The sequence below is a fragment of the Rhinatrema bivittatum genome, chromosome 5 (assembly GCF_901001135.1).
Source record: "Rhinatrema bivittatum chromosome 5, aRhiBiv1.1, whole genome shotgun sequence".
Taxonomy (NCBI): Eukaryota; Metazoa; Chordata; class Amphibia; order Gymnophiona; family Rhinatrematidae; genus Rhinatrema; species Rhinatrema bivittatum.
The window spans coordinates 291,878,645-291,889,771 of record NC_042619.1 but is presented as its reverse complement, the minus strand read 5'-3'; the positions used below and the strand labels follow the sequence as shown (position 1 = coordinate 291,889,771).

General features: G+C 39.8%; 1 protein-coding gene across 1 annotated transcript in view; it reads left to right on the top strand.

Moving 5' to 3' along the window:
* The window catches only part of SLC25A37 (solute carrier family 25 member 37), a 122,660-nt gene extending 111,894 nt beyond the window's left edge, over nucleotides 1-10,766 (top strand). The window contains exon 5 of the mRNA XM_029604119.1: nucleotides 2,723-10,766. Within this exon, the coding sequence (XP_029459979.1) occupies nucleotides 2,723-2,743 (21 nt within the window). The 3' untranslated portion in view covers nucleotides 2,744-10,766. The remainder of the gene's footprint in view (nucleotides 1-2,722) is intronic.
* The last annotated feature ends 361 nt before the right edge of the window (nucleotides 10,767-11,127 follow it).

Sequence of the window (11,127 nt, the reverse complement as noted above, 5' to 3'; positions counted from 1 at the left end):
CCCCAATTAATGGGGACTGGATGGCTCAAGGGAATTTCACAGCATTTCTACCTCTAGATCACTGGTTCAAAGCCAAATCTGGCCACTAAGGACTTTAAAAGGTGAAATGAGTCAGTGGTCTTAGAGTTCTGGGAGCCATAACAGAAGCATTTATATTACAGCCCCTGTTAGATTTCTACAAATCCAAATTCTGCTTCATACTTCATTATTGAATCTCTTTACAGGCATATAAAGCATCCTATTAACAAAGTACCTAACTCACTGAACAAAATTTTACCTTAATTGATGTTTGTTTAGTATGGGAATGATTGTTCCTCATAATATTGTATAGACATGGTGCCAGATACTGGCCAATCCTGAATCACTAAGGATTTCAGTGTAGGCACAAAATGGGATAACCTGCATAAGGATTATGCATAAAGAGAACAATTTTCAGCAGCAACTACAAATAGATTTTTACAGCCCTGTCCCCAGCCCTACCCTTTTTCCTTACTGAAGTGTTGGGGCAATTTTCAGAGGGAGTTTTCCCATGGGTTTTACCTGCAGAAATCCTTTTGAAAATTGCTCCCAAGAATGTAATTATCTTAAGATGTTTTTGATTTTTGTAGATTCAAAGCAGTTATTCTTCTGACGGAAATGCACATTTTGTGATATATTTCTGGATTAGTTCTTAAAGTGCACTTCTGGTAGTAGAAGTCATTTTGGAAATATGAGACATTCAGACTGACAATATGTGATGGCCAGGCCTGATCTACTGTGTGGTTAAAATATATTTTCATGATAGCTGAAGTGGAAACATTAATTAGTTGTCGGACATCAGCTTTGCAAAAATATTTCCTGAACTATGTATTCAGTTCTTATTGTACAAGGTCAGAACTAACTTCTTTTTTTTTTTACATAAAAGATAACACTATTGAGATTTAACAGTGCCATTATATTTAGAAGCAAATACAAAATTATTTTGCATGCATTTAGAACTTTGAAGGTTACAGGACTGAAAGTTGATGGGGTTGTAATGTATAATGAAGAAAGCAGCTAAGCTAGAGAAACTGAGAATTTTCAGAAGTGCCATGGCCCACAGATGAAAATGATTTTTATTGATTGACTTTTGATATTCTGCCTTTTTCAAATTAATCTTAAAGTGGATTGAAATTAATTTATATTTACATACTTATCACATTATTGCAAAATTAACAGTCTAATAGGGAACAAACAGGAAGAAAGTATGTAAAGATAAGATTAGAGGGGAGGGGAGATTAATTTGATTATTTAGAGTAGTAGAAGGAAGGATGGATAGGGGATAAAGATCTTAATATCGCGGGAGAGAGTCACTGAGTAAGAAAATCTTCTTTAGTGATGCGGTGGTCTCAACATCAAGTTCTAGTGGTTAAGAGATAGTGTGGGAGTCTCTTTCTTAATATTGTCACTGCTTGTTGCCATTTAGATGTGTACAATTCTAGCCGCCGCATCTCAAAAAAGATATAGTTGCGATGGAGAAGGTACAGAGAAGGGCGACCAAAATGATAAAGGGGATGGAACAGCTCCCCTATGAGGAAAGGCTGAAGAAGTTAGGACTTTTCAGCTTGGAGAAGAGATGTCTGAGAGGGGATATGATAGAGGTGTTTAAAATCATGAAAGGCCTAGAACGAGTAAATGTGAATTGGTTATTTACACTTTCGAATAATAGAAGGACTAGGGGGCGCTCTATGAAATTATCATGTAGCATATTTAAAACTAATTGGAGAAAATTCTTTTTCACTCAACGCACAATTAAGCTCTGGAATTTATTGCCAGGGGATGTGGTTACTGCAGTTAGTGTAGCTGGGTTCAAAAAAGGTTTGGATAAGTTCTTGGCAGAGAAGTCCATTAACGGCTATTAATCAAGTTTACTTAGGGAATAGCCACTGCTATTACTAGCATCATTAGCATGGGATAGTTTTTGGGTGCTTGCCAGGTACTTGTAGCCTGGATTGGCCACTGTTGGAGACAGGATGTTGGGCTTGATGGACCCTTGGTCTGACCCAGTATGGCATGCTCTTATGAAAGAGGAAGACCTGATTGAATAAATAGGCTTGGCTCCTTACTTGAAGATGAAGTAAGTCTCTTGGCATAAGGATGGCAGTATCTTGTTCCAGAAATCAGAGGTGAATGCAAGGTAGTCTGGCAGAAGCCAGAATAGGGGAGGATAGCAAGGCCATTTGGGAGGAGCAAAGTGGGGGTGTAGGAGAAAAGAAAATCAGAGAGGTAGTCAGAGACCATATTGTTGACACATCGGAAAACAAAGTAGAAATTTTTAAATTCAATCCTGCTTTGGACTGGGAACCAATGTATGTGACTTAGGATGGGAGTTATATGTCCGTTGCTTTGGCTCCTACCAAAATTCTTGCTGCTGTTCTATGAGAAGTTATTTCATAACACTGAAACATCTGGGTTATATTTAGTATTGATGTTTTTTGACTGTTCAGTTTATTGATAAAATAAATAACACTGCAAAGCATTATTTTTTTTTTTAATTTATAATTTATTGAATTTCTATAACATTTACAATGAGAGAAATCAGGAAATCTTGGGATACCTATAGTTCTATGTTTAGACGCATTACCTTATTTTTTTTTTCTTTTGAATGGCTTCCCAGATAAAGTGGACTAGTTGGGATTAACATGTAAACTTGATTTTCCTGTATCTTTTTCTTGTTTTTATACATTGATTATTTTTTTTTCAGCCAGCCACTATTAGCCAATGATTGCCCCACTATCTGGCCTCATCTCAGAATTTTATTTTTGCTGAACAGCACCTGAGTGCTAATAACATTATTTAAGCCAGGAGATTGAGAAGATGTTGGCGATCACAGAGTAGGTACCTGAAAGACTCATTTTACAAAGCAATATATACATTTGAGGCCTGTGTACAGTAAACGTGATTTGTATATACATATTGTATGATTGAATGCAAAGAAAAGTGCAGACATGCATTTCTGGTGCAGAAAACTAATTGGTGTAGAGTAGGATGAAGTACCGAGGTGCATCAAACAGGGTAGGAATGTTGAGGTAATCATATCTAATGATCTTAAATGGTCAAACAGCATGACAGGGCAGTGGCCAGAGCCAGAGGAATGCAATGGTGTATAAGGAGAGGTAGAACCAGCAGTAAAACAAAAAAAAAAGGAGATAATGATGCCTCTGTACAAATCATTAGTGAGAACTTATATTGAATATTACATCCAATTCTAAAGGCTGTTTCTTCAAAAGGACATGGCCAAAGACAATCCAGAGGAGGGCTACAAAAATGGCAAAAGATTATGGGCCCAACTTTATACACTAGAACAGAAGAGGGTTATGATAGAGACATTCTGATACTTCAGATATAAGTGGCAATTGTTTTCTGTGGAAGGGACATTCTAGAACAAGTAGTTATGGTATGAGACTGATAGAAACAAATATCTCTTCATAGAAAGAATGGTAAATGTATGGAACTGCCCACCCAGTGGAGCTAGTGGAAGCCAAAAGAGTATCAGAATTCCAGAAAGCCTTGGAGGGGCACAGAGTAAAGATGGAGATCAGTTTGGTGGTTCTATGATGTTTGATTTCTGAGCGTCCTAAGAGGTGTTAAATAGAAATAGATACTTGGCCCTGAATGGGGGTTTATTGAATTGCACTCACCAGTTATGATAAGACAGATTCAAGTAAATAAGGGAAAAGGTAACGGTGTCCAGTTGTTTTGGAGGCTATCCTTTTTTGCACTGATTTATCAAGCTCTTAGTATATCACTCCAGTAAACCCTTCCTATGAGTGAATGATCACTAATCACAGTTATTTTGCATGGGACATGTCAGATGATGATTTCAGTTATATAAGAACCAGAAAGTCAGATGCCTTTTAGTTCTGACACAAGTACGCTGGTTGGTTATTTTTTATTATGTTCTGAGAGGATATGTGAATTTGTGATTGTGCAAGTTTAATATTAAGGGGCCGATTTTCAAAGGGATTTCTTTGGATAAACAGGTGTTTACTCACAGAAAAAGCCTCTTTGAAAATTGTTCCCTGCCCCATACGCATGTGTGCCTTCCACAGCATGCATACTTTTACCCATGGCAAAAAGAGGTAGCTCTAGGGGACAAGGTTGTGGCGGAGATTCTAATGTATGTGTGGGGATTTCATTTTAAAATCCTAGTGAGTATTTTACCCCTTATACTTCGCATTTACAAAAAATGCAAGGTAAAGAAACCCCACAGCACTAGTCCATAGCCAGAATTTCAAAGGAAATCTCTGCTGGAAGTTTTCCTTTCAAAATTGACTTGCAGGTCCACAGAGTTTATTGCCCTCGAACTGTGTGTGTTCTTTTATTCCCCCTCCCCCCTTCAGTTATGGCCTAATGAGTCCTCCCTATTTTTGAGATTCCTTCCACATACATCAAGGAAAAGGATCCAACTTTCGAAACTTGAAGCTTGGGCCCACAAACATTGGATCATCTCCCTCTTTAAGGAGGCTTGCTCTTAGCCTTAGGTGAAGCCTATCCCAGTTAAAAGGAAAAGCCATGTGCAGAAATACTGACAATCCAACCCATAGACAAGGATACAACCAGGGATCCCCACAGCTTAGAATGCTCTAAGACTTTTAGAATTTTCTGTGAAAGTTATGCTGTGGGCCCTACTCTACCCCCGAGACCTAGTAATCCAGATGTGATTGTTACCCATGTTTTCTAATTTGTTTCGATGTAAACCGATGTGATATGTCTTTTCATGAATGTCGGTATAGAAAAGTTTCAAATAAATAAATAAATAGTAAGACCAAATCAGAAGCCCTTTCTTAGCCTAGGATACTCAGATCCAAGGATGACCCCAATGAAGATGTCTGTCAAGAAAAAATGAAAAATTGGTTCTTATCTCTAATTTTCTTTCCTTGAGTCCTAACCAGACCAGTCCATACGAGTGGGTTTTTCTCCCTTATCAGCAGATGGAGGCAAAGAATAAATGCTTCACTGAACCCTTGGTACGTAAGGCACTGTGCCACCTGCAGTCTATCGGTAACCCTGTAACAAAGCTAAACCAACTCCTCCATAACGAGCAAGGAGAAGGAATCAAACCTCAGTGAACTCAGAAAGTACTGACACCCCTTCATTGAGGAGATGCTGAATGCCTGACCTGAAACAACATATATACATAGAACAGTCTTCTGCAAAGTAATGGACGGTTAGGACTCAAGGAAAGAAAATTTGCAGGTAAGAATCAATTTTTCCTTCCTTATCATCCACTAAATCAGTCCATATGAATGGGATGTACATGTTACCCTAAACTGAGAGGGAACCTGCAAGATCTACTCATAAGACAACAATCCCAAAACTTGAAGGACCTGGGCACGAATGTCCAATCTGTAACATTTGCAAAAAGTATGTAGCAAAGACCAAGTGGCCGCTCTACAAATACCCTATGGCAATACAACTAACACTTGGCCCATGACGCCTCCTGAGCCGTAGTGAAATGGGCCTTCAGACCCTGCAGAACCTGAAGATCTTTGCAAATGTACGCTGATACAATTGTTTCTTTATTCCATTTAGTGACTGAAGCCTCAGAGGCCTTTTCCCCATTGTTGCAAGCAGCGAATAAAACAAAAAGGTGATCTGACCTCCTAAGGTATCTCAGATGAATCCTGTGGACATCCAGAAGATTCGACTCCTAAGAATGTGCAGTAGCCCCCAAATTTGTTCTAAATGCCAGCAGCTTTACAGACTGATCCAGATAAAAGGAAGACACCACTTTGGGCAAAAAGGAGGGAACCACCCAAATAGACAGCCCGTCCTCTGAAAACAGAAGGAAAGGATCCCTATGAGACAAAGCCAGAAGTGCATCTTGTTGGATATATATATATATATAGCCTCCAAAACTACTGCTTTCAGGGTAGGATCTTTTAAAGATGCTGTCTTTATAGGCTCTAAAGGAGGCTTACACAAGACTTTCAGGACCAAGTTCAGGTTCCAGGATGGAAGCAATCTGTGAACCGGCGGTTTCAAATGCTTCACTGCCTTCAAGAACCTAATCACATCTGGATGCGAGGCTAGCGAAGACTTTTGAATCTTATCCCTATAACAGGACAATGCTGCTACTTGCATCCTCAGAGAATTCAGAGCTGCAAACCCACTTGTAAAAAGATAAGTCACTGAACGAAGTGCAAAATGGAGACAAGCCCGACTCCTGACGCCAGGCCCGAACTTATACCAAAGAAATGAAAGCCTTTCTAACCTGAAGCAATATTGAAATCACTTCCTCAAAATTGCCCTTAATCCACAATCACCTCCTCTCAAGAGCCAAGCTGCGAGACAAAAGTGATCCACCTGATCCAAGAAAATCTGACCCTGTCATAGAAGATTGGAAATGTGACCAAGGTGTAATGACCTCTCTAAGTTGAAACTCATCAATTCCACAAACTACAGTTTTCTTGGCCACTTTGTTGCCACCAGAATCACCAGACCTCCATGTCTTTCGATGTATTTCACCACTCGACCTGTCCATTTCTATGGTGGGAACAGATAAAGCGGGACCCACTGAGGCCACAGCTGTGACAAGGCATCCAAACTTTTGGACTCTATTTCTTTCTTGCGACTGAAGAATATTGGCACCTTGGTATTCGAACCTGTTGCCAACAAATCCATGAGGGGATTCCCCCACTGAGATCTGATGAGATTGAATGCTTCTGCCAGCTCCCCTCCTTGAAATCTAGTGTATTTCTTCTCAAGAAATCCACCTGTACATTCTTAACCCTGGCAATGTGAGAAGCTGACAGCAGCCTTAAGTGCCATTGTGCCCAACAGAGTAACTTTGCCACCTCCAGTGTGGCTGCTGGACCTTTGGTTCCCCACTTGCCTTTTCATATATGTTATCGCTATCGCATTGTCGGACAGCCTCTCCTGACTCAAAATGCTGCCCAGATGTGTGCCCTGCCACGGGGAACAACTCCGGAGGATCTGTACAAGCCTTCTCCGAAATTCAAAGTGGCCGCTGCTGAAGCACTACCATCTTCCCTGCTTGAGCCTGCCTTGGGAACTGACTGCTACTTCTTGGCCCCAGATCTCCTACTGTCTACAGTCGAAAGAGGGTCCCCAGAAGAGCCCTCCCTACCATTGATGCAAACCTGACAAGTCCAGGGATAGCAGGGCCTTAACACAGTTGTCTCCACATTTGGAGCACCACTTCTCGTGCTCACCTGAAACAGCCATTTTCCCCACAGCTTGCGACAAAGCAAAGCACTGACTTTGAACAGTGGTTAGTTTCTCTCTCTGTGATACCTACAGCGTCCTTCCAGCCTGGTACCACAGACTGGACTGCCAGCAAATCCCTCTTCCTGCAGCCTCCCTGGCCGACTTCACACACTGCCTCAAACTGCAGTCTTTTTTTTTTTTTTTTTTTTTAATCATCTTAAAGGGACCCACCCCTAAAGATCCAGCTAAACTTAAAAAAAAAAAATTGGTTTACTTCCCTGTAAAAAAGACTTCTAATTCTAGACAGGCAGGAAGGTAGGTTTTCAAAGAGAGGAAGAAGAGGACTGGGAATGAGGGAGCCAGGACCTTTGGAACCTCCTCGATGACCGGGTGCAAGCTCACTAAGAACCACAGATCCCCTGCTTGACCCTACTCGACCCAAGGGATGGTTAAGAACCTAACACTTCAGGGAGTAATTTTCCTCCACAGAGCAGTCAGAATGCAGAGTGGACTCCTACAATCTTTTGGAGACAGAGAATACTGAGAAACTGCAGTTAGCACAGTGCCTTAAATACAAAGGGTATAATGAAGCTTTTATTCTCTATCTCTGTGTGCTGATAGGGAGAAAACCCCATCCATATGGACTGGTGGATGATAAGAAAATGTGCTTTATACATTTAGGCCCAAATTTTAAAAGCGTTGCTCATGCTAAAAGGCCAATATATGCGAGTATGGAGACTGCACCTGAGAACCACAGATTTTAAAAGCCGCTAATTACGTGCATATGTGTGCAAGCTAAAAAAGGGGGATGAAAAGGGGCGGGGCATGGACATTCCGGTGCAAGGTCATGTTTTAAAACTGAAGGCTACATTGCATGGTGGCTTGTTAGCCATGTATATTTACCTCTGCTCCTGATGAGGTGTAAGTCTGCAGAAATTGCATTTTGGGTCTAACACAACAGGGTGAACGATCCGAGTCAACTGGAGGATGTGCAGGCTGAAGAACCAGACTGGATGATTTTGAGATAGACTAGGCAAACTGGTGAACTAAGCAGTAAAACTGGGAATGTTCTTCACGCGAGCATGTTTTAAAATCTGCTTACCTGTGTGCATTAAAGCCTACCAAGTCCTGAGGAAGAGACGCAAAGTACATTTGCTTGCGTAATGACTTAAAATTAGGAGCACACTTACTCGCAGTAGGTGTATTTTAAATCATGCATGCGCAACTCTACGCATGATTTAAAATTCCAGTGTATGCCCGCTCATGCGCCCATGCATGCGTATATGGGCACCCACTTGCTTGTTTTAAAGTTACCATCCCGGATGGTTACTTTAAAATGAGCGCGTGTCCACATATGCTGTAATTTTAAATCTTACCCGTAAGTGCGAGTGTACTATTTAAAATATGCCAAGTGCGCATATGTGTGATCCTAATTTTAAGCGGTTACGTAAGGAAAACGTTATTTGTATGTCTTTCCTTAGGATTTACACATGCAAGAGAGCACTTTTTAAAACATGGGCGTGTGAAGGAAATAACCAATTTGACCACTTAGTCCACCAATTTGTCCATTTTATCTCTGTCTTCAAGACCCCTCTGATTCTTCAGCTTGCACTCCTGAGATTTTGGCTATAACGAGTTTTATTCTGTCTTATATCAGAAAAAGAGCAGAGGTAAATATGCACAGGTAACAGCCCGACATGAGCTGCGTTCAGCAGTTTTAAAATCGGGATTTATGCATGTAAATGTTGGCCCTGCCATAGAACTCCTCGACCCACCCCATATCTGTCCCTTTTTCACGTGTTCTATTGCATACACATATATATATACACATATTTCCTGGTTTTAAAATGAGTTGCTCGCGCTCGCCCTGTATAATTGTGTATATGATCCTTTTAACATAAGTGACTCTTAAAATTCACCCCTAAGTCTTAATAGACCTGATTTGCAAGAACTGTGCTCCTGATATTTCCAAAACAGATTTACATGTCAAAGAAAATTCCAGGTCTCCAAAACATGATTTCAAGCTGAGACCAGGCCATGCCATGCTGTTTGAATTTTAAGTTGAGGGCAATGAGGAAGTTCATATGTAAGATGCTCTTCCTGTATCACCAGCCGTACTAGTAGTCTGCCCAAGGCCAGCAGAAGACTTGGTTAGAGAAATCACTGCAGGAGGAGGAAGGAAAACTTTCTAGTCTTAATTACACTTTCCGTTCAATAGTGTCCACAAATCCCAACTGCAATAGGATTTAATAGAACAGGAGCTGACAGTAAGGACAATTCCCATTCTGCTTAAGAAAGGAACTATGAATTAAATATGTGACTGCAAACATTTATTACTTATGGTGCTAAAGAAACAGAAAAAATTTGACAGTAGTCTAGCAGATGTAAGTAGTGAAATTTATTGTTCTGTCTACACTTAAGCTCTGTAATTTCTGGCTACATTTTTAAATATAATAAAGTACTAGATTGCTGACATTATCCTAATCGTATCAGCCTTAATCTTTCTACTAGATTCCACCAGATCATGCATCCTTTATTTTGCACAAGGTATTTATCAGGGTTAATAATGATACTAGATGAACACTCTTAACCCACTATAGTCCATATTTTTAAGAAATTTACATATTTTCTTGGATGTATAATTCAAATGTTATTTTAGACGTCACTTTATTTTTCAGAGAAGGAAAAATAAAGTAGAAGCCAATTTTTATTTTTAGGTACTCACAGACAAATAGCAGTGGTATTTAAATTTTGGATTATACTGATGCAATTTTCTCCCACAGCCCTGTTTGCTCCTAGCCAGCACTATGTTCTGGTAATATTTCTGTTGTTAAGATGTGCAAAGTGTCACGATAAAACATGTGCTATTCTTTTACAGCTTAGAAATGTGAGCAAAGCTATAACAATGTAAATAGAAAAAATGTGTTTTTAAACTACTACTATAGTCTTGCTTGCGTGTGATGTGAAGACAACCCCCCCCCCCCTTGTTTTGGGAGATATAAAATTAGATTAATCATGTTTTTACAGGAAGACCAATAAACTTACAATACTTTCGTGGGAGATTCTACAAGCCTTGACCAGTTTTTCTGTTTGCCAGATTGCTTAAAGCTGCATCATAAATGGCCCTTAGCTGTGTTTATCATCTCAAACGTTAATTGTAGTTTATTGTTGAATGACTGGATTTCCAGTCTAGCTTACCTCCACCAAGCCATACAATGTTTCATGTCTACATATCAAATATGAAATCCTGTTTTTTCTGTAAATAGCGTATACTTCATCCTCTCAAAGTGTTTAACTTGTATTTGAAACCCAAATGTATTGCTGCTTATGTTTGCTAAAAACGCACACTATTTTTATAAAATAGAAAGGAAGAAAGCAAAGAGTGTGTTATTTGAAATATTTTATAGATGCTTACAGTTTTAAGTGCATTTCTTCCTTTTAACATCAGATAACAGCATTTGAAGAATAAAAAAGTTTATATATTTAACATTGTGGAAAGATTTTTTTCTGAAAAATGCTGCTACAGTTGTAACACTGGAGCACTACAAAATAAAGCATTTGATCTATCAATTTTATATTTCTTTGTGTTTGTTTTTATTATGATTGTGTTCACGGATATTTTTTGTCTTGGGGAGAAGAGGGTTTGCCCTTCCAGCTCATTCAAAATCAGCCCGTGTTGAGCTAGAGTACTGTGAGCCTTCATTCACTACCTGGAGGTTTTTTCTTTCTATTTTATATCTCCCTCCCAACGCACTTAGACCAGTCATTGCAGCAACAGTCCTCAGCCTGGGGCCTTGTGCATAACTCCCTCCAGAATACTGCAGTCATGGGTCTCTCTGGGTGAGAAGATATGACCCAGCAATTGAATGCAAGACCTCCTCATGGCAACGCTCAGCCCTGTCACTGAATCACCAGGCCAACTTGCACTTATTGTTG